Genomic DNA, 25,085 nt, shown 5'->3' on the forward strand with positions numbered 1-25,085 from the left:
CACCGCATAATAAACACACTTTCCATATCCACCATCAGATCAACATATCTAACGCACCAGATTACTTCTTACACTTCTTAGACACACTCTACTTTTTATTTTAACCCCGCCCTATATATATATAGGATCAGGATCATGAGAAAACCTTTTTGAAATTGAGAACTATGAGAACCATTTTGGACCATAAAAAACCAAAAAATAAAAAAAAAATCATAAAATAAAAAAAGCGCAAAAATCAATAAAGTAAAAAAACCAAAATTCTTATTTTATCATCTCGGTTTCACAAAAAAAAACTCGGTTTAGCTAAAGTATATACACATATGTATTATATATACATATATGTACATTTACATGTTATTTTTGTACACATTTGTATAGTTTAAGATAAATGAAACTGTATATATATGTATATTACATAACTAAAGATTATATAAAATTATACATATGTATATAATACGACGTTTTTTTTTGTTTTTTTTATTTTTTTATTTTTTTTAATGAAACCGGAATGAAATATAAGAATTTTGGTTTTTTTAGTTTTTTAAAATTTTTATTATTTTTTGTTTTATGATTTTTTAAATATATTTTTTTTAAATGTGTTTTTAGTGGTCCAAAATGGTTCTCAAAGTTCTTAATTTGCAAAGGGTTCTCTTAAGATCCTTACGCTATATATATATATATATATATATATATATATATATATAATTTTATTTGACAAAGCAAGGAAGTGATAAATTGGTAACCATTTCAATGATATTATAGAAGATGATGGAATGAAGTAAAGTATGATGTGACGCTGATGTGGCAATATAGAATTGGAGGTAAAATGACATGTATACCCTATAGCATAATATAAACTTTAACCTTTTAACCATCCAAACACCCCGTGAGTACCAAGATACAATCAACCAAATACCCTGCAAGCATGTCCAAACACACCTTAAGTACATATATAAACAAAGAAACACAAGTTAAGAGCCATGCAAATAACATACATAACTTCAACCCTGAAAACAAGAAAAAAAAACACAAATCTATCAAAGATTTCATTATTTACAATACGCTTAAAACAATAACTTGATTCACATACAAATAGTACATCATAAATGGACAATGTAAAACGATTTGCACTTTCAGTAATAAACTAGTATAACAGGCTCGGTCCAAAACATATAAACACCACCTCATTCACCAAAAGTCCCCTAACGAAGACGAATTTGAGGGCGTAAAAAATGACACCCTCCGCCTTTTGTTTGAAAGATTACTACTCTCTGAAAACTCTTGTGAAGCATAGAATTTATCAAGAACCGATTTGAGTGCTTGATGAAGCGAACTCACAATATCTTTAATGTTGACATTATCTTTGCAACCGGTGATTACAAAAAGATTCATCATACGTGTACCGAACGTTGCCATTTCTGTACGGATTGTTTTTAAATTGAGGCCATCTAGAGTATCTATCAAGTCACATAAAACCTCATGTTTATACTCACAACATAGAGATGCCCTTATGGAGTATGATGATTCATCAAGATTATTATCATCTAGTTGTTCAACTTTAACTTCATCGATATCCATAGGGATCAACATGCCTTTAGTGCCTTTTGTTGCGGTTTTCCTTAATTGTTTCAAATTCGAAATTACTTCCGCAAGTAATGAAGCTTTGTCCATCTGTTTGTTCATAAGAAACATCATGAAACCGAAAAAAATGATCAATAACGAAAGAAAAAAAATAAAACAAAACATAGACGAAGCCCAACGGTTTGGTTTTTATGTTTTCATAAAAACTGAACCGAACAAAATTTACGGCTTTTCGATTTTTATATTGAATGTTATGTAAATTTTAAAATTTAATAAATAGTGTAACAAAAATATTTTTGCCCAAATATATAATATAATAATCAAGTAATCATTAATTAATAAAAGATTTAGCCCTAAATCCATAATTTTGGGAAGTTTTTTTTTCCAAACTAGTGTTTATGGAAAAACTATTTATCACTTTGGTGTTGAATAAAAAGTATTTGACAAACTAGTGTTTTCTATTTATTTTGTATTAACCTTTTACTTTTACATTAACATATTAGTCTTTTTAAATTTTCCTATTTAGTTCATCAATTTTCATATCATATGTTTTATATATTTCTATACTATTATTCAATATCTTATGTTTTATATTATTTTTTCTCAGTCATCCTTATTTTACTAAGTCTGATATGAAAATTTTGTTTTGATTTCATATTTTCGATTATTCTTTTTCATAAAAATTTAACTTTTATAATATATTTATTTTACGAATGTGTTTTTTAGTATGGTTTTGGTATCGTAACAAGTATAACTAATACAAACTTGAGTTCACGTCGAACAGTTGCTGCAACGATTGGGTTTTACCAACGTATGGGTTTTACTGATTTTTTTTAATATGTTCATTTTACGAACTTATATTTGGGTTTTGTTCATCGTAACGATCCTAATAGATATCAACCGAATTTACGTCAAATAGTTGCCGTAACGCTTGGGCTATATCAACGCTCGGGTTTTACCGACTACGTTCGTTGATATACACTATATTCGTTAAGATACCAGAACTAAATTAAAAAAACAAAACTCCTAAAATGACGATATTGGATTGATCGGATAAAAATTCAGAACCAAGTAAAAAAAAGAGTTGAGTGATTAAAGAAACACCAAAAATAAAATTAAAACCAAATTCGTAAATGAGGATTTAAAAAAAAAAGAAAAAAAAAACTAAAACAAGAAATAAAAAAGAAAAGATTCATAACTAAAATAGTAAAAAAAAAAAAGCAAAAAGAGTCAAGTGAAAAAAAAGACGATTTTAGATTGATTGGAAAAAAATATTAAAGAAATGTGATATAAAAACAGAATTTGTGAACTTAATAAAGAAAAGTTATATAGTCTCTAATATGTTAATGTAAAAGTAAAAGGTTAATACAAAATAAATAGAAAACACTAGTTTGGTACTTTTTAATCAACATTAAAATGGTAAACAGTTTTTCACCAACACTAGTTTGGGAAAAAAAAACTCTAATTTTGGGCCATTTTTTTCGGAAAAAAAATTCAAACATTAATTATAAAACCGAATCGAACCAAATCTATGGATTTTCAATTATTATAATAAATCCTAAATATTTATAAGAATTTAATAAGTGTGTAACACAAAAAAAATAAGTTGTAGTTCCTAGCTATAAGAACAAAGGAACTACCTAGGAATAAAACTACTAAGCCATACTATGAAGCTATGGGAAAGAGTGATTGATGTTAGACTTAGACGGGAAACTCAGGTTACGGTAAACCAATTTGGCTTCATGCCGGGGCGTTCCACCACAGAAGCAATACACCTTTTAAGAAGATTGATGGAAAAGTATAAGGAGAAGAAGCGTGACCTACATATGGTGTTTATTGACATAGAAAAGGCCTACGACAGCGTGCCACGACAAGTGCTCTGGGAGTGCTTGGAGGGTAGAGGAGTCCCGAGGAAATATATAGAGATAAGTATGGATATGTATACCAGGAGTGCAACAAGTGTTCGTGTGCCCGTGGGGGATACTGAATTCTTCCCCGTAGAGGTAGGCCTTCACCAGAGGTCTGTGTTGAGTCTGTTTCTTTTTGTAGTGGTCTTGGATGAGTTGTCTAAGTCGATTCAGGGGACGCTCCCGTGGTGCATGATGTTCGCAGACGATATTGTGTTACTTGCTGAGAGAAAACAAGACCTAAACAGGAGGCTAGAGGAGTGGCGAACAACCTTAAAGACAAAAGGTTTACGGATTAGTCGCTCTAAGACGGAGTACCTCCACTGTGATTTTGGTGGAGTACATGACAATGAGGACACCCAGATCACCATTGAAGGGCAACCAGTTCCGCGAGTAACGAAGTTTAAGTATCTATAATCATTTGTTCAGAGCGATGGGGAATTAGACAGTTATGTGACCCATCGAGTTCAGGTAGAATGGTGTAGATGGAAAGCAGCCACAAGTATATTATGCGACAAGAGTTTCCCAACTAAACTAAAGGGAAAATTTTGAAGGGTAGCAGTTAGACCTGCAATGCTATATGGAACAGATTGTTGGGCCATCAAGAAAGCACAAGTGCGGAAGATGGTGGTAGCAGAGATGAGAATGCTACGCTGGATGTTTGGGCACACAAGGTTAGACCGAATAAGAAACGTTGTGTTTCGAGAGAGATTAGGGGTAGCTAACATATCAGACAAGATAAGAGAGTGGAGACTGAGATGGTTTGAACATGTGAAGAGAAGACAGGCGACAAACCCAGTTAGATCCGTAGAAAACATTACTATAGAGGGGAGGAGGGGTAGAGGACGACCTAAGTTGACGTGGGATCAGAGGATTAGGCGTGATTTGATAGACCTAAATCTCTCAGAGGACATGGTTAGGGAAATAAATTCTTGGAGAAGTAGAATTAAAGTTAAGGATTTTTAGGGAGAAATGAATACCTTAGGGGGCCTCTATTTACCTTATTTTTGGTCACGCACCATTATGGTATTTTCTTTTCACACACACACACACATATATATATATATATATATATATATATATATATATATATATATATATATATATATATATATATATATATAGTATTATCATTTATACTACGTGCTACTTTAATTATACTATAGTTGAACTTTGATTTCCTTTTATATTGCCGCATACATATTTAGTCAAGAGCTGAGGGTCTCTCTGAAATTCACCTCTCTATCCCGTTGGATAGAGATACGGTGTGCCTATATCCCACCCTCCACAGACCCTACTTATAGCTTTGCTATTGGTGGGACTCCACTAGGTATGATTGATTGATTGATTGTAACACAAAAATTTTAGTCCATATGATTATTAATCAACTAATCATTAATTAAGTATAGATAAATATTTGGGCCCAAATTTATTATTTAGGGCCAATTTTTCTAGCCAAAAAGTTTCAAATCTAAATGATAAAAAATAAAAATCTGAAACTAAATCCAACCCATACTGAGAAAAGAGAAACCGAATGATGTTCAAAAATTCATAAAGAGAACCCCAAATGTATAAAACGCCGACTAAAATTATGTACACACCCAAATAGGGTTGGGTTCAAATGGGTTTGATCTAAAAGGTGGCAGGCCAATAAACGAAGTATTTGGGTTGAGTTGTGGTTTACTGGATGAATGGTTTGACCAATAACAGGGTTAAAAAAAATTATAAGTTTAATGCGCCAATCGTTTTGACCAGACTAGTTGAAAGAGTTACAAAAATTGAGTCAGGTTTGAGTTGCGTTTTCGACATGGTTACTAAACAATTCAGGTTTTGCATTCTGTGGAACCAACCCACACTTACAACTAGAACACAAAACGAAGAATTGTCAACTCTTCTTAAGGGGTTAACACGGGTAACACATAGTTGACCCAGCACACTTTATCAATACATATATATATATATATATATATTGAAAAAAATAGATAGGGTGTAACTCTTCTTTAAAACACTATACATACTTAAATAAAACCTATTTGGTTTTCGACGTCTTTGTTAGTTAAAATGAACATAAATGGTTAAATATGTTACTCCGGTTGACGTTCTAGGGGTTAACCGGCTCTTCATGTTGGTAGACACCAAATAAAGGATTTTTATTTTTTTGTCAGCAACTTCTTACCTGCTCAAAACATTGTTAATTTTGACCTGTTTAAGTATTACAATCACAACTATGTTTACCAAACACTAAGTGTGACATGTTATCAAACAAACATGAAATAAAATTGGTATTAGTTAGGCAAAAATATGTATTTGTAATAGGGGTGTAAATTCCTGACACAACTCGAATCCCGACACGAACAAGAAACAAAAAAAATAGAGGTTTCGGGTCGGACGACGCGACTTCTTAAACATGTCAAATCGAACCCGACACGTTTAAAAAACAGGTCAATCCGAACCCGACCCGTTAAAAAGTGGGTTGACCTGTTAACCCATTTAATAAATTTTGAGAAGTTAATATTTTAATTTTAGAGAGAAGAAGTTTTATATTTTAAAGTTAAATAATTAGATTTTTAACTTTTCATATATCAATTAACTTTTAAAAGTAAAACTAATTTCTTTTTACAATACTTTTATCTATTTTCTACTTCTAACATTTTCATTTTATTAGCTCTAACTATCTATTTTCTGGTTAATTTATTCGTTTGTGAACCTAAATATGTGAACCTAAGTTTTTAATTGGGAATGAGAGATAAATACACCCAAAATTAGATTTATCACAAATTATTAACAAGTTTTATATGAATAAGAGTAATTAATTGTTCAGTTTATTACTAAGTCAATAGATATTACTCATATTCATATATAAACGTAAAATAGGTTGACCTGAAACACAACCCGAGCACAACACAAATTTATATGGGTCGACACGACACGAATAAAAATATGGGTTGGGTTAGGGTTGAAGAATCTCAACACGTCAACCAGACACGATTAACATCTCTAATATGCAAGTAGTTGAACTAAACGTAATACGTAGCTGAAAAGACCCAACTTAAAATTGGCATAACTTCGCTTATGTTTGGAGTTACAACCATTAAGTAAAACTGGCATTAATAGTCATAACTTGTTTGTTCCAACTATCGAACTCCAATTCCATCTACAAAAGCAATTAGGGCATTTTGGGATTAAGTCTAGAAACAACTTATTGATTTGTTGATTTTTTTCAAAACGCAAAAAAGTTAAAAGAAATGTATAGTAATTACAAAAGTATATTTTGTTTTAATTTTTTTTTATATGATTAAAAAATTGTTTTACAAAAGCCACAAATCTTAACATTTTAAAATTACTATTTAAAAAACCAACTCCAAACATGCCCTAATTTCAATTTTTATTTGTTTCCATTTATCTTCAAAAATGCATGAATTTTATTTTCCAAAGTAGACAATCAATTCAAGTTTTTCAATTCTGGCTCTACCTGACACACCACTTAAAAAAAGGGTTTATATAACTGTTTAAGCATTTAATTAAATATTAACTTTTCCCAGTTGTATATTTCTCATTTTTATTTTTGCTTTTCTTCATCAAAATTAACAACCAAAATCCACTATATAAATTAGATATAAAATTAGGAAGAAAAAAAATTCACGGTAGATTTTGACTTTTTTACTGCAAACGTTGACCGGATAAGTCAAAAGAAGAAACCAACCTTGGTTGTGCCGGGGACAAGGCTACGGAGCACAGACAAATGGCCATTAATCCTCTCTCGACGTCGTCGTTCCGCTTCGCTATGATTCCTCAACGCCATTAGCGCCTTCACCCCCTTCGGGTTGCTACGAATATTCATAAACTGATTGTAACCATTACTAAAACTCCCGGGCCTCACCAACGCCCCCTAACAATCTCTCCCTTGTCACTATCTAGCACCAGCGAAGAAGACGAAGATGACGTCCCGTCTCTCATCATCATCAGTTCCTTGAGCACATGCTCTTCTAAATATGTAAACCCCCTGAAACAATTTGGAGGGAAATCCATCATCATGAGTTAGTTAATAATTTAAGTGATTATGATTGGAAGGTGTCATGTTGATTGGATCACTGAAGCGAGAATTACGTTAATTTGAGATATTTAAACAGCCTTTATTTTGTCGGTTTCGTAACAAGTTAGAATCAAACATAATTAAATATTATATAAGATAAGACTGCTGTTATTAATTATATTTAAAACTTTTAATTTGCATAAACCAACAGAAACAGAAACATTTTGTTTGGAACGGGTTTTAAATTGAACACGGATACATACATGTATATATTATGCTATATGCCTATATTCATATTTGTAACACAAAAACAAACGAAATAAAGAATACAAATATATCCACCTGGGTCAAGTTATTTTACTGTGTAACAATTGAGAATGATAAAAAAAAAATTTGTCACATCAAAAAATCTTTTAAAAAAATCATAACTCAAAATTTAATGAGCAAAACGAAAAAAATAAAAACACAAATATGGTTTCATCGTCTTTCTCATTATCAAAAAAAAAAAAAAACAATGGTAAGTGAAAAAAGTTTTTTGTTTATCATTGTGTTTTTTATTTATATTCATGATTATGTCATTTTTCTTTGACATTGTGTCTTTTTTTTCTTTATATTGGGGCGACACGTGGACGATAGGGGCTACAAACACCCCCCCCCCCCCAGCGAAATGTGGGGCGATAGGGGGGGGGGGACCTTTTGTCGCCTGGTTTGTTTAAGAAATTAATAATATTTAATTGTTTTGACCGTTGAACGGTCATAATTTAAAAAAATATATAAAAACTTAATATAAATACCAAACCAATTCAACCTATTTTCACTGTATCATACACAAACTCAAACAAATATCAAACTAATTCAACCATTTTCATCATTTCATATTTCTTCACATTTTCATTTCATTTTATCTCAAAATGGATTCCCATATACCCCCGAACTCTTCCGAAATTTGGGATCAAGTAATTAAGGAGAGTCGGAGAATTTGTCAAGTGCAACAACGAGTGTTTGAGGAGACAAAAGAGGCCATAAACGAAATGCGGGCCGTCGCCAATACGATAATGTCTAGCTTTACAAGCTCTTCGTTGCCACGTAGGCGATCGTATATCGATCGGGATCGTACCGAAGCGAACGATCGTTTGATGAAGGACTACTTCAACGACACACCTACATATAACGACAATATGTTTCAACGTCGTTTTTCGGATGTCTAAACGTTTATTTTTTCGCATCGTGGGAGATTTGGAGCGAGAGTATACGTATTTTCAACAAAAACCCGATGCAAGAGGATACTTAGGATTCACCGCCATCCAAAAGTGTACTTCGGCGCTAAGCATCCTCGCATACGGCAACATGACCGACATCAACGACGAGTATTTAAAGATGGCTGAGAAAACAACGCGAGACGCGTTGGAGAATTTTTGCATTGGTAAAATTTAAATTGTTTACATTAATTACTGTTTTTAATATAAATATTTTTAATAATTTATATGTATAAGAATAATACAATTATACGCTGGTCGTTATCTGAGGATTCCAACTTCGAACGACCTGACTCACATATACGATGTACACGAAAACAAACATTCTTTTCCCGGCATGATCGTGAGTATAGATTGCATGCATTGGGAGTGGGGAAACTGTCCTGTTGAGTCAAGAAGTTGACTTGAAATGACTTAAGGAAGATTAAGGGAGATTGGAATCTTCTCAACACTCATTTGAAACGGCTAAGTATGGAAACCGAGCACACTTGGACATCCGGGCAGAGTTTTACTTGTTTTTAGCAAGGTTATATTCTTGAAGTCTTCTTAAGTGATCATCCGAGCAAGGTTCACTTTGTCTAGCAAAGGTGTTCTTCAAGTCGAACATGGTTTGCTTACTAGCAAACTCTTGACTAAACCAAGCTTTTGAAGCCAAGTATTTGAGAGATCTAGAAAGGTTTGATTAATAAACAGTAGTCCGAGCATGCTTGTTGAAAGTGATCATGAAATATTCTAAGTACTTTCACTAGCAAGGTTCAATCCCGAGCAAGCTACAGTGCCACCAGCACAGTCCAAACAGTGTTACCAGCACACTTATGTTTTCTTAATAAGTTTATTTTTTTAGCAAAGGGTTAAAGGGATTCATGAAAAACAGTTTGCTCGTAGGACCATATCGAGCAAAGTTTGCTATGGTCAAGAAGATTGAAGTCTGCTAGGTGAGTATTTTCTAAGGAAAATACTCTTAGTAAAGTCTACCCGGAGAACTGTTCACCAGCACACTTCAAGGTTACCAGGTCTACTCGTAAAAGAAAAAAGGCACAAAGCCTACTCAGAGAGGACAACTGATATAATGTCTAGCCGGAAGACCTGTTTTTACACTTTGCATGTTTTTGAATATGTAATATGATTATGTACCAATCATTAGGGTTTCTAAAAGGAATGACTGCTGTCAGGTGGTGGCAGGCCTATAAATAGAATAATTTAGGACACGCCTACAACGGGTTACACTTTTCAGACCTAAAATAATATTTTCTGATATTGAGTGTGACAGCTGTCATAGGATTAGTACGGATAATACATTCCTTAAAAGAAACCCTAATCGATTTACATTGTATGAAACCTTTTTATAAATGGAAATCTTTTGAGTTATTTTTTGTGTTTGTTACATTTATTAGTCTTTAAGCAACAATTTTGTTTGTTTTTATTCCGCCGTTAACAAACAGTTCATCTTACCCAAGATAGCAACCGTCATTAACCTTCTTGTCGACACATTTATTGTGTGGGTTATAACATTATTGTGAGTGTAAGTGATCCATTTCCGGGATCGACAAGTGGTATCAGAGCTTTGTTCGTTGCTGTTTGGGTGAAGATTTGTTGCTGTTTGCTGATTTATTGAAGACGAAGAATGACGTAAGCAGAGAACTGTTCCATTGAATACTTACGTCAGCACCTTTGTTCTTCATTTTCGTTTAGATCTGCGAATTTCCTGTGTCTTATTTTACTTATTTTAATTAAAGTTTGCATCTTTATTATTTAATCTTGCTTCAATCGAACCAGATACATCAGATCTGAAGATTTGATTCTCAAATCTGATTTTTTTCAAAACTCGATTTTTACTCTGTTTTTATTTGTTTCTGTTTTAAAATCATCTTTTCAAAATTACCAAAAATGTATGGTTTTGATGAGCAAGAAGTTTCCACTAATAAAATTTCTAGACTGTACGGACAGGAAAATTTCACCAAGTGAAAGGTATTGTTCGAGGCTGCTGTGTGCTATAACGATGTTGACATGTGGAACTCAATCAAGAATGGTCCACAAGCAGCTGATGGTGCAAATCCTAACACTGCCGTGCGTGATAGGATGAGAAAGGTGGATGACAGGTCTCTAGCTATGATCAAGCTGGGATTGTCTTGGGAAATCTTAACCAAGGTTGCACATCACACAACAGCTAAGGCTATGTATAATCCAATCCTTGAGATGTTTGAAGGGAAAACTGAGCTGAAAAATATCAAGAAACAAACACTCAAGAAACAAACAAGGATGGAGAAAGATTGAAATCAATTCTTGATAGAGTTCTAGCTATTGTGAATGACCTAAGAACAACTGATTATATGATGACAGACTTTGATTTAAACACTAAGTTACTAAATTCAATGCCAAAGGAGTGGTATACAGCTAGCAAATTCATTCTTCAAAAACCAAATTTGATCAACTCAAGCTGGATGATGTAATTTGCTTTCTTCAGGCTGCTGAGATAGAGATGATTGAAAACAAAATGATAAAGAAAGAGAAGCCATGTTTCCAGGTGTCCAATGTTGTTATTACACTTAAGTGAAGCTTGTCCACGAAAAACCAACAACAGATTCCCATTATAGAGGAACCAACTGAACATGGTGTTGATACACGTAAAGCATTTGTTGGTGGTAGTACAAGTAACCAAGGAAACCAGTCAAGGTTTAATGTTCAACTCATAGATGAAAATGACTCTGTCTCCATGGAAAGTGGACATTTACCTTATTCTGGTGGAAACAGTGGTCATGGAAGTGAAACTCAAGCAATATTCTCTATGTTCACAGAGTCATACAATGCATTTGTAGCCAAGAATATGATTCATACAAGTGTCATTCAAGATGATTTGGAACAAATAGATGCTGATGATCTTGAAGATATGGACTTGAAGTGGCAGGCTGCAATGCTTGCACTCAGAAGCAAAAGCCTGTTTAACGGGACTGGAAGATCTCTAGTATCTGGTCCAAATGAGAGGATTGGCTTTGATAAGTCCAAAGCAATATGTTACAATTGCCAACAACCTGGACACTTTGCTATAGAATGCAACCAGCCTTTAAATTTTCAAATGAATCAGTACCAGAATCAACAGCCAAGAAACCAATTGCAATATCAACAGAACCAGCCAAGAAACAACAAGTACAACAACAATCCCAACAACTTCAACAACTATCAACAGCCACAAATGAATAATCAACAAGTTGTGCCTCAGAACCAAAACTACCAAAGAAACCAACACCCTCAAACTGCTCCAAATAACCCCAATAGAAACAATTAAAATCAACTTAGAAACCAAGGGAATGTAGCACTTGCTGCACAACAAGAAGGGAATTTTGATTGGAGTGATCATACAGATGACTTCACAAAGGCAAATGTTGCACTAATGGCTAATATTGAGAATGAGGCTAAATCTTCTTCTTCACAGGTACCTTCACTATCTACAACTGATTTACTTAGAATAATTAATGCATTGAATGTGAAGGTAGGCAAGTTGGATAGTGAATGCTTTAGAAAAAAAAGCATAATTAATGGGTATCAAGCAAGTGATATAGTCTATGAAGAAAATATAAAAAGTCTTGAAGAAGATTGTGTGAGCAGTTATAGGACTCAGTCAAGGTATGTGACTGAGATTGATGGTTTAAAGAAGATGATTGTTGAAGAGCAGGTGAAGAATACCAACTTACAAGTTAAGAATGAATTTCTGAAAAAACTTGGTTTCTACAGGAAACATTTGTGGTATTATGAATCAAGTAAAAGAGTAAGATAAATACAAAGTTGTTCCACCACCATTCAACAACAATTATCTGTCAAAAGTTGACAAAGAAAAGAGAGAGGGTTATCTTCAACAGTTTAGAGATGTCTTTCAAGATAAAGAAGAATTCATTGACATTTACAAAAGGGTTGAAGTGAGTGAAGAAGGAGAGTTTGTAGTAAAGAAAAAAGTTAGAGATGATAAGTCAATTGGAGTGCAAGTCTCTGAAGATGACTTTGATGATGATAATCTGAATATGGATGACTTGAGTGACTTAAGTGATCAGATCACTGATGAAGAGATTCAGGCTGCAGAGAAAAACAGAAGACAAAAGAGACCTGATTCAATTGACAAACTTCCATTGTTGCCACCTATGACACCAAAAAAGAAGAAATAAAATGAAAGAATGAAGAGAGAACATGTGTCTTTGACATATGTGAAAGGAAAAAGGTGAGATATAACGCAGTCAGGCCACCAAGCAAGTCTGTTTTGAAGAAGATAAGTGACAACAACAAGAAAAAGATCACTGAAACAATTGTTGGTGATAACTTCATTCCAGTTTATCCAGTCTTCTCTAGTCATGAAGTGTTTGACATAGGGGAGGTTGAAACTATGGAAGAATATGAGAAGAGGCAGTCAAGACATAAGGGAAGCCTAGATGAAGAGACTATGAATATGAAGAAAATCATTTTTGTTAAGAGCAAGACTGAAAGACAAGATATCAAGATTAAAGAGTTTGTTCCTTTTTCAATTGACTTTGATGGATCGAAGACTCAGAAAACACTTGGGGTTTCAACAACATAAACCAAGTGAGAGATTCATAAAAGGGAGTGCTCATGAAAGTTTTTTTGGAAAAGTGTGGTGTAAAAAGTATGATGAATATGGTCATCACACTGATTCTTGCAATGAAAGGTTCAACTTCAAACCTTTTTATGTTCCTAATGAGACAAAGTATGGTCAAAACTTTGTACTTTATAAACAGAAATATGATGAATACTTGGGAAAAAGAAAAGTGTGTGGAAAGGAGATTATGAGTGAAACTGATCAGAAAGCTGCAGAGAAGGTTAAGAAGGAAAGGAAAGTTGAAGTGAAACCATAGAAACTTGTGGCTGAACAAGTCAAAAGAAGTATATCTCCCAAGAAATCTGCAATTGTTGTCAAAAAGAACTTTCAACCTTTGAGAATTATCCCCAATCAAGACTCAAAATCAGTTAAGTCTGATGATTCTCAAGGATCACCAAGCAATGAAATAAAAGAAACAAATGTGTCTTTCAAAGAAAGAAACCAACTCAACTAACTGGTGATGAAAAGTTTCTTTTGAAGCATGGATTTGAACCTCAAGGATTTCTTTGGAAACCAAAAGGTGAGGTTCAGGAGAAAAAGGAATTCGATGTGAGAGATTACTCTAGCACAAAAGACTATGTGGTGAATGACTACCAAAGCACAACACCTTTTGTGAAAACTGCAAGGGGATGTGGTTATGAAATAGATAATTCGGATAACATTGAAATTACCCATGAAGATCCTGAGCCTTTTCCGCTAATAGCCAATGCATCCATTGTTACTGATTCTGATGATTTGCAAGTTGAATCAGCTTGCAGTTCGTCATCTAACTAATAACTCTCTTTAATATGTGCAGGAACAGTCCACTCCACTGAATGAAGTATGGTATATGGATAGTGGATGTTCAAGGCACATGACTTGTGACAAGAGATCACTTGTCAACTATGAAGAGAAGTTTGAGGGTCCAGTGGCATTTGGTAGTGATAAAAATGGTGGAAAATAGTTGGAAAAGGGATCTTGACCAATGGAAATGTCACATTTGACAATGCTTTTTATGTGGAGGGACTACAATATAACCGTTTAAGCATATCACAGATGTGTGACAAGGGTTGTAAAGTTGGTTTTGATGACTCTCACTGTTTCATTTTAAGACCTGAATATGTTATCCCACTTGATATGATTATGATGATGGCTCCAAGAAATGGCAACTTATATGAACTTAACATGAAAGATGATGTTTCAAGGGGTGGTACATGTTTTGTTTCTAAAGCCACTGAAAATGAGTCAAAATTGTGGCATAGAAAGTTGTGTCATGTCAATCCCAATAATATGAACAAACTAGTCAAGGGTGAGCATGTCATTGGTTTACCTTCTAGAGAGTTCAAGTTGGATAAAAATGTATCTCAAGTCAAAAGGGAAAGCTGCACAAGTCTTCACACAAGACTAAACTCATCAACTCAATTAATCAAGTGCTTGAGATGCTTCACATGGATCTCTTTGGTCCTGTGAGTGTACCAAGCATTGGGAAGAAAAGATACTGTCTTGTGATTATTGATGATTTCTCAATATACACTTGGGTTTATTTCCTAAGTACAAAGGATGAGACTGCTGAGTTGATTATGAATTGTGTAAACACGATTGAGAATCAACTGAATGCAAGGGTCAAAGTAATGAGAAGTGACAATGGTACTAAGTTCAAGAATGGAGTTATAGAAGAATTCTGCAATTCAAAAGGAATACTTCAACAATTCTCAGGTCCTAGAACTCCTGAACAAAATGGTGTTGCAGAAAGAAGGAACAAAACACTCATTGAAGCTGCAAGAACCATGCTAGCAGATGCTTATCTACCTGTTACCTTTTGGGCAGAAGCCATTAACACAGCCTGCTATGTTTAGAACAGGGTACTTCTCAACAAAAGTCAAGACAAGACTCTTTACGAAATCATGTTTAAAAGAAAGCCCTACATCAAGTTTCTCAAGCCTTTTGGATGCAAGTGTTCACTTTTGAACACCAAGGATTATTTAAACAAGTTTCAATCTAAATCCTTGGATTGCTTATTTGTTGGCTACTCTACACACTCAAAGGCCTACAGAGTTTATGTGAAAGATCATTTGAGTGTGATTGAGTCCTCTGATGTAGTCTTTAATGAAAATCATTTCAACACAATTGATGGTGCAGCATGGTTGTTTGACCTTGAAAAATTGATCAAATCTTTCAAGATCTATCCTGAAGACTATGATGAATCATTTAACAAGACCAGTGTGATTGAAGAGACAAATCAGAAATCATTGGACTTAGAAAATCTGTGTAACAAGGTTGCAAGTAAAGAAAATGAATATACATCATAAAGGATCACTCAAGTGCAAATGATAACCAAGTTCAAGATAATGATCAACAAAATGATCAAAGTCTAGAACAAGATCAAGCAGATAATAATCAAGACAATCAAGTAGTGCAAGATGATCAAGTTCAAAATGGGGAAGATCCAAGCAATCAAACTGGTGAAGAAGGAACTGCTACAGGGTCAAGGTTTCAAGATTTATTTGACAGATTAGATTTGGGAAACAATGGTGCATCTACCTTAAGACAGAACAATGGAGAAGCACCTGAAGTTGATAATGCAACAACTGATTTGGTCATTGAAGAACCAGATGTCAATGGATCAAATCTTGACACTACTGTGTGTCTAAAGATATGATAGTTCAAACCTCTTATGTTGAAAAGAATCATCCTTCTGAAAACATCATTGGAGATATATATGAAAGAGTTACAAGAAGTCATTCTGAATCTACAAACATTTGTTTGTACTCCTGCTTTCTATCCCAAATAGAACCAAAGAACATTGTTCAAGCACTAAAGGACAATAGTTGGGTAGAAGCAATGCAAGAGGAGTTGGATCAATTCAGAGATCTACATGTTTGGGAACTTGTAGACAGGCTAAGAAACAGATATGCAATTCGAACCAAATGGGTTTTCAGGAATAAAACGGATGAAAGATGCATTGTGATTAAGAACAAAGCTAGATTTGTTGCTTTGGGATTCTTACAAGAAGAAGGGATTGACTTTGAGGAAGTCTTTGCACCAGTTGCAAGACTTGAAGCAATAAGAATTTTCTTAGCTTATGCTGCCTCAAAGAATATAAGGGTATTCCAACTTGATGCCAAATCTGCATTCCTAAATGGAAAGATAGAAGACAAGGTGTATGTGACTCAACCACCAGGATTTGAGGACCCAGTTTATCCTAACAGGTGTATAAGCTAAACAAAGCCTTGTATGGATTACATCAAGCTCCTAGAGCTTGGTATGATGAGTTATCAAATCATCTACTTGAAAATGGTTTCCAAACAGGAGCTATTGACAAGACCCTCTTTTACAAGAAGAAAAGAAGAGATTTGCTCTTGTTGCAAGTCTATGTGGATGACATCATATTTGGGTCAACCAATAAACAGATGTGTATGGAGTTTGAAGGGGTAATGAAATCCAAGTGCAGTATAAGCTCAATGGGAGAAATGAATTTCATCCTTGGATTGCAAGTCCAGCAGAAGGCTGATGGGATTTTCATCTACCAGTCTAAGTATGTGCAGGACATACTAGACAAATTCAAGTGTAATTATTTTAAGACAGCTTCAACTCCTATGGATCCAAAAGAAAAGATGATAGCTGATGAAAAGGGGGAGCCACTGAAAGTGATCATGAAATATTCTAAGTACTTTCACTAGCAAGGTTCAACCCCGAGCAAGCTACAGTGCCACCAACACAGTCCAAACAGTGTTACCAGCACACTTATGTTTGCTTAATAAGTTATCTTTTAGCAAAGGGTTAAAGGGATTCATGAAGAACAGTTTGCTCGTAGGACCATATCGAGCAAAGTTTGCTATGGTCAAGAAGATTGAAGTCTGCTAGGTGAGTATTTTCTAAGGAAAATACTCTTAGTAAAGTCTACCCAGAGAACTGTTCACCAGCACACTTCAAGGTTACCAGGTCTACTCATAAAAGACAAAAGGCACAAAGCCTACTCGGAGAAGACAACTGACATAATGTCTACCCGGAAGACCTGTTTTTAAACTTTGTATATTTTTGAATATGTAATATGATTATGTACCAATCATTAGGGTTTCTAGAAGGAATGACTGCTGTCAGGTGGTGAAAGGCCTATAAATAGAATAATTTAGCGTGCACCTACAACGGGTTACACTTTTCAGACCTAAAAGAATATTTTCTAATATTGAGTGTGCCGATTAGTACGGATAATACATTCCTTACAAGAAACCCTAATCAATTTACATTTGTATGAAACCTTTCTATAAATGGAAATATTTTGAGTTATTGTTTGTGTTTGTTACATTAATTAGTCTTTAAGCAACAATTTTGTTTGTTTCTGATTCCGCCGTTAACAAACAGTTCTTCTTACCCAAGATAGCAACCGTCATTAACCTTCTTGTCGACACATTTATTGTGTGGGTTATGACATTATTGTGAGTGTGAGTGATACATTTCCGGGACCGACATGTCCCACCGAATGGCGAGGTCAATACACTCGTGGTGACCATGGGGTGCCAACGGTTAATCTTCAAGCCATTTGTTCACACGACCTCTGGATTTGGTCGGCATACTTCGGCTCCGTCGGTTCCAACAACGACATAAATGTTCTCAACGTGTTCGCCGTGCTAGAGTATTACATCAGCGGAAGCATACCAGTCTTACCGTCTTATGCCAATGCCACCTTCTATCGTCACGGATACTATTTGGGAGATGGGATATGTAACACCCCGACCAAAGGCGGATTATACATCGGGGCGCCACGTATTGTTTCATTACTCGTGACACTATTGGGTGTCAATATTTAATAAATATATTCATTCGCGCACGCGCAACGTAAACACAAGATAACATAAATCAACATAAATCAATATATTATAAGGCAAAATATTCGAACAACAATAACTTGTCTTGATACATTTTAATCTAGGTCCAAAAGTAAAAACGTCCTACGTGTCCACAAGCTCCAAATGTAGCTACAGCAAACCTGATCATGTGTTAAAATAAAACGTCAAACACTTGCGTGTTGGTGAGAAATCAAGTTTAATACAATACATAGATAACAATAAATCTGCGCGCAACATGTGTATGTCTGGTTTTCAACAAGGGTGTAATCCGATCGGGACCAACTCTAAGATTCATAGACTGCCAGTGCTCACAATTGAGCTCACAAACAAGAAAGACTGTGCAAGTGTAAACAAAAGAGAAAATCATAAACGATTGTTCTCCCGTGTTCATCTAATGGTACCATGAGAACTGCGGAATAGACCGACAAGACGGTTAATGATCCACACATACAAATAAACAGCCAAGTCTACGTCCTCAACACATGGGATACTGCGCGACTAAAGTTCATAAACAGTTTAAGACTCTAAGTTTGTACGAACACATGAACATCCCAAAACATTAAAATAAAAAGGGATTAGGTACGAGATTACTCACTTGATAAACGATGCGGTGTAAGATAAAGCAAGAACCAACTTTAAACAAGCACAAGTTAACCTATAATTAAAGATTATTGTTTTAATGATTGGTTTTAAGTCTTGATTATAAGTTAGCATAATTAATAAGTGAATTATTATATATGATATATATTACCGGAAAAGCAGGGCAAAACAGGGAGGAAGACGGAGGCAGAGAGAGAGGAGACGGCAGAGAGAGCAAGGGGGAGGTTAAATTAAGTGTTTGTGTGTGATGTGTTAGGAAAAATAAGGTTATTATTTATAGAGAAACCCTAGGGAACACAATCCCTAGAAAAGGGGAAAAGATCTCAAAAAGCAAAAGATTCCAAAAGCAAAAGATATCAAAAGATATGGCAGCTGCAGGGGACAAGGGAAAAGCTGACAGGTAACAGTAAACAGGCATGGGCGGGTCAGATAAAGGTACTGGTTAAGCATGGAAAAGCAGATCTCAAAAGATAATGTCAGTCACTTTTTCTGTCAACCAATGGGGTTGGTGCGCATGCTGCGCCAAAAGTGGCTTTTCAGACATAAAATAGGTCAGGTCAACAGCACAGAAGATAAGACAACACAAAAGCAAACAGGCTGGATAAAACAGAAGAAAAGATAAGTCTAGCGCGAGAAAGATGCGCGCGAGAAGGCTAAGGCGTGTGACAACCGGTAATTTCCCAAACCCATAAGCTAAGTAATCAACCTAATAATTAGGTGATTGTAAATATTAAGCGCGTGCATTTGTTATGTGCGCCCTGCGCGAGCGCGCCATGTTAGTCAGCGCGTGCAGTTGTTATGTGCAACCTGCGCGAGCGCACCATGTTAAGAACCAGCGTGAGCATATGTTATATGCACCATGCGTGAATGATTTGGCTTTATGTTTTCATGTAACTTAAACGTTATGTTGTCTATGGGTTGACCATCCCGCATGATGCTAAGGCGGGTGCATCCTACATCGTTTATGCGCGTGCGGAAGGGAACTAACCTACCCGCATGGCGAGAACGTTGAGAGCTAGTTTGTCTGAAGCTCCAAGATGGAATTGACTTCAACATGACTGATCACTATGTTGAATTACCAAGACCACCTGGAGAATCTACAAATGAAACTCAAATGTCCCTAACTGCGAGAAGGTTACGCACCTACCCGCAGCAAAGACATGTCCTATACGCAGAAAGCTATGCGCACCAAGTTATACGCGCAGAACACTTGGTCTATTCTCCAGTTAAGGAGATTACTCCCGCCCGAAAGGAAACAGTAGCGTGTTTCAGAGATTTTCCACTTTTTACTGTACACTGACAAAAGTACCTGATAAAGCACACTGTAACATGAAAAGTCAACTGTCAGCCACCCTATTCTCACCAACCCCAGACCTGCATGTTCTGTCCAAATCAAATCAAAATCTTTTATCCACCACTCCACTCTTAAGTAAATAATAATAACTTCCATACTTTATCATCATTACATTTAGATATGAAAAGATTTCAATCCCCTAAAGCAAGGGATTGTGTTCCCTTGAGTTTGCCTATAAATTTGTAGCCTAAATTATCACCCAAAACACACTTCAAAGAACTACAAACTTGCACTCATCCTTTCCCAAGCATCCGTTGTTTCCAGCTCCGATCCTGTTACTAGGTAAGCCGAGAATATAACCTTGAGACCTACTATCCAACCCTTATATTCCCCTATTTCTTGATCTTAACATATATACTTATTATTTAATCGTATTCTAGACCTTCGATTCCGAGGCCAACACCAAGAAAACCCGAATCTCGATTAATCTCTTAACAAGAACCACAGGTGAGTCTCACAGCCCCTATTTTCACTGTTTTCACTGTTTTTAAACTGCTTTCGGGGCGAGGGACACGTACTTAAATAATGTTTTATCATGGTATACTTACAAGCTATGCAAGCGATTATGTGTTTAAGTTATGTTTCATGATGAGCAATGCAAACGGTTATCTAAGGTTTTCAATGTATGTGCGCTAGAACTCGAGTAAGTGATCACTTGACCATTGGAACTCTAAGGGTAGGGACTGCTGGTTTGATCCGCCCACTCGTAGGGGTCGCACCTCTTTGCATGGACGAGTGCCTGGCATGGGGCAGTACTATGGGGTTGAGCCCGCTCGTAGGGGTCGCGCCTCTTTGCATGGACGAGCGCCTTGTTTTCCGGCACAACGTCTGCGCGTAACCCGCGGGACGGTATCCTTAGCTCGTAGGGGCAATGCCTCTTTGCATGGACGAGCACAGTTTCTCAGAATTGTTCGCGCGTAACCCGCGGGACAGTATCCTTAGCTCGTAGGGGCAATGCCTCTTTGCATAGACGAGCATAGTTTTCCAGAAACGTCTGCGCGTAACTCGCGGGACGGTTTTACGTTATTTTAGCTCGTAGTGGCTGCGCCACTTACATAGACGAGCACCGTATCCAGAATTTGTTCACGCGTAACCCGCGGAACGATTTTTATCAGAATATTGTCAGAATTATGTGTTAATACGATTTTACCAAGCAGATGTTAATGATGTTGCCAGAAATGTTTCAGAATGATTTTATCAAGTTACTAAAACTTGTGAACTCACTCAGTTTATACTGATTCAAATGTTTTTACATGTCTTTCAGGGGATAACTAGGTAGCGCATGGAGTCACACTTAGAGCACCACACGCTGAACATCTAAAACAAGCTTTTTGGAAGATTTTGGTTTTATCCCCTCGATGCGCACGGTTACCCGCCGCGCAAGGGGATATGGCGAGGAAATCTTCAGTTTTATACTTGGATGTTTCTTTTTGTAATCTTTGAACAATGTAATGTGTTTGTACTAAACTTCTCATGCGCAATAAAAATCTTTGAATGTTTTGCAATGGCCCGTGCTTAATTATCAATCCCCACTCGTGCACGCCCGGCTGTTTCCGCCGCTCAGGGCCGGGTGTGACAGATTGGTATCAGAGCACTGGTTATAGCGAACTAGGAAAAGAAGTTTTTAACCTAGACTATAACCTTTGGGGAATCGCATGAAATATTTTTCAAAGAATATTTTCAAAAGAATATTTTCAAAAGAAAAATCACACACGCACTTAGGAACACGGGTCACAGTGTCTAGAGATAAGAACATTATGTGCTCTGAGTACATGCGCTAAGTTTGTTATATTTTCTTTTTATGAAAAGAATGCCTCCAACCAGAGCCAAGGGAATTACCATGACACCCGAGGAGCTCGCAGAAATAATCGCGCAGGCGATTGCAACGCATGAGGCCAGCAAGGCCGAATCTAGTCAGGGTCGCCAAGAGAACGAGACCCCAGAACCCGAATCAGGAGCCTTGAACAAAGGATGCTCCTATAAAACATTCATGGCCTGTAGGCCTTGGCCGTTCAAAGGCACCGAAGGAGCCATTGGGCTCTACAATTGGATTGACAAGATGGAGACCGTTCTCTCCATCAGCGGATGTAGTGAAAACCAGAAGGTCCTTTACGCGACCTGCATGTTCCAAGAAGCAGCTTCGTCTTGGTGGAAGCTCCAAGTAAAGACTTTGGGGCGAGAAGTTGCTCTTCACAAGACCTGGGAAGAATTGAAAGAAATGATGATGAGAAAGTTCTGCTCTCGCGCAGAAATTCAGAGCTTGCAACAAGAATTCTGGAACCACACCATGGTAGGAACGGATATCGATGCCTACACCAATCGTTTCAACGAGCTTTGCCAGCTGGTGCCAGACATGGCAAACACAGAAGAAAAGAAAATCGAGAGGTACATCTTTGGGTTACCTCCTGTCGTTAGAGTCCCGCTCAACGCCGCCGCACCTCCGACCTTTGACGAGGCGGTTGCGCGAGCCATCACCCTTACAAGGGATACGGTTCGTGCGGGTATGTTGACCGCTCGCTTGAACGAGCAGCGAACCTCTGACTCCAAGAGGAAATGGAACTCCCACCGAGGGTCAGACTTCAAGCAGCCACCGCCCAAGAAGCAGGAAAGCACAAGGGTTTACGCGATTCAAGCCGCGGAACCATCAAGGAAAGGATACAGCGGGCCTCGCCCATGGTGCAGCAAATGCAAGTATCACCACGAGGGTGAATGCGCAAAAATCGAATGCGCCAAATGTGGCAGACCAGGACACAAGGCGATGAATTGTCGCATCAGAGAAGCTGGATCGAGCGACAGCTGCTACGCATGCGGGAAGCCTGGACACTTCAGTCGGGATTGCCCACAGAAAGGAAACCAAGCTCGCGGGAGAGCTTTTGTGATCGGCGCGGGTGAAGCAAAGGAAGAGCCGAATGTGGTAACCGGTACGTTTTTGCTTAACGGTCATTATGCATCTGTCTTATTTGATACTGGCGCTGACCTAAGTTTTATATCCCATGAGTTTAAAAACTCCCTGGGCTTAGCGACCAGTAGGCTAGACAAACCTTATACTATAGAACTAGCCAATGGTAGGCAGTTATGCGCGAATGAAAGGACTGAGCAATGTGTATTAGTCATGGGAGGTCATGAGTTCAATATAAACTTGTTGCCAATAGATTTGGGAAGTTTCGATATTGTGGTAGGTATGGATTGGTTGGTCGAGAATCTCGCGGAGATTGTTTGTCATGAGAAGCAGGTTCGGATTCCACTGTTGAACGGAGAAACTTTGATGATTCAAGGGGAAAGAAAGGGAGTTGCGACGAAACTGATTTCGTGCCTAAAGGCGCGCAAGTGCCTAAGGAAAGGGTACTACGCCTTCCTGGCGCACGTAATAGAGAAGGGAGATGAGCGAAGAATTGAAGACTTACCTGTAGTGCGCGAATTTCCAGAAGTTTTTCCTAAAGATCTGCCCGGATTGCCGCCACCGCGACAAATCGAGTTTCGAATTGATTTGGTCCCAGGAGCTGCGCCAGTAGCCCGAGCGCCTTATCGATTAGCTCCATCTGAGATGCAAGAGCTATCCAATCAGTTACAGGAACTTTTGGATAAGGGTTTCATACGCCCAAGCTTTTCACCTTGGGGAGCTCCAGTACTGTTTGTTAAGAAGAAGGATGGTTCGTTCCGGATGTGTATTGACTACAGGGAGCTGAATAAGCTGACAGTCAAAAATCGGTACCCCTTACCGAGGATTGACGACTTATTTGACCAGTTGCAGGGATCCAGTTATTATTCGAAGATAGATCTACGGTCAGGATACCACCAACTTAGGGTCCATGAGGAAGACGCGCCAAAGACAGCCTTCCGAACCAGATATGGCCATTATGAGTTCTTAGTGATGCCTTTCGGGCTAACTAATGCGCCGGCTATATTCATGGATCTGATGAACCGTGTGTGCAAACCATACTTGGACAAGTTTGTGATTGTGTTTATAGATGATATTCTAATTTACTCTCGAACCAAGGCCGAGCATGAGCAACACTTGAGGTTGATTTTGGAATTGTTAAGGAAAGAAAGGTTGTATGCAAAGTTTTCTAAATGTGAGTTTTGGCTTAGAGAGGTTCACTTTCTCGGTCACGTTGTAAACGAGAAAGGAATACACGTCGATCCTTCTAAGGTTAAAGCCATCGAAAACTGGGAAGCGCCAAAAACCCCAACTGAGGTGAGGCAATTCCTTGGACTAGCTGGCTACTATCGACGCTTCATTGAGAACTTCTCCAAGTTAGCTCTACCTCTGACCGCGCTAACTCAGAAAGACAAGGTGTTTATTTGGGGCGAGAATCAGGAAGCGGCATTTCAAATGTTGAAACAGAAGTTATGTAGTGCGCCAATTTTATCTTTACCAGAGGGGACGGATGACATCGTCGTTTACTGCGACGCTTCACACCAGGGACTCGGATGTGTCCTTATGCAGCGAGACAAAGTTATAGCGTATGCCTCGCGCCAACTCAAGACCAATGAAAAGAACTACACAACGCATGATTTAGAACTTGGAGCGGTTGTCTTCGCGCTAAAGATTTGGCGCCATTACCTCTACGGTACGAAATGTGTAATCTTTACGGATCATAAGAGCCTCCAACATATATTCAATCAGAAGGATTTAAACATGAGGCAACGAAGATGGGTTGAATTGTTGAATGATTATGATTGCGAGATCAAGTATCATCCGGGGAAAGCGAATGTGGTAGCAGACGCGCTAAGCAGAAAGGAGCGAATAAAAACACTACGGGTAAAGGCCCTAAAGCTAACAATTCACGCAGAGCTCTCTACGCGCATCCGAGACGCTCAGCAAGAAGCCTTGAAACCAGAGTTTGTTAAAACTGAATCCCTTGGGGGTATGATTAAGAATTTGGAACTTAAAGGGAACACTCGATATTTTGCCAACCGCATATGGG

At 37.2% G+C, this 25,085-nt stretch overlaps 1 protein-coding gene across 1 annotated transcript; it reads right to left on the minus strand.

Annotated features, from left to right (window-relative positions):
- Positions 1-880: 880 nt before the first annotated feature.
- Positions 881-7,567, minus strand: LOC143560152 (transcription factor bHLH30-like). The gene is made up of 2 exons (XM_077048522.1): positions 7,192-7,567; positions 881-1,671 (listed from the first exon to the last, which is right to left on the minus strand). The coding sequence occupies exons 1-2, from the start codon at positions 7,327-7,329 to the stop codon at positions 1,189-1,191; spliced, it is 621 nt and encodes a 206-aa protein (XP_076904637.1). The 5' UTR covers positions 7,330-7,567; the 3' UTR covers positions 881-1,188.
- Positions 7,568-25,085: the final 17,518 nt, after the last annotated feature.

This window comes from Bidens hawaiensis, unplaced genomic scaffold (assembly GCF_021521415.1).
Source record: "Bidens hawaiensis isolate Kalapana, Puna unplaced genomic scaffold, B.hawaiensis_p1.1 tig00020227_1, whole genome shotgun sequence".
In the NCBI taxonomy this organism is placed as follows: Eukaryota; Viridiplantae; Streptophyta; class Magnoliopsida; order Asterales; family Asteraceae; genus Bidens; species Bidens hawaiensis.

Coding starts and splice junctions, on each gene's coding strand:
- LOC143560152 (XM_077048522.1), bottom strand. CDS start 7,329: ATGAATATTCGTAGCAACCCGAAGGGGGTGAAGGCGCTAATGGCGTTG. Junction 1,672..7,191: donor TTGTCCCCGGCACAACCAAG/GTTGGTTTCTTC, acceptor ATGAACAAACAG/ATGGACAAAGCTTCATTACT.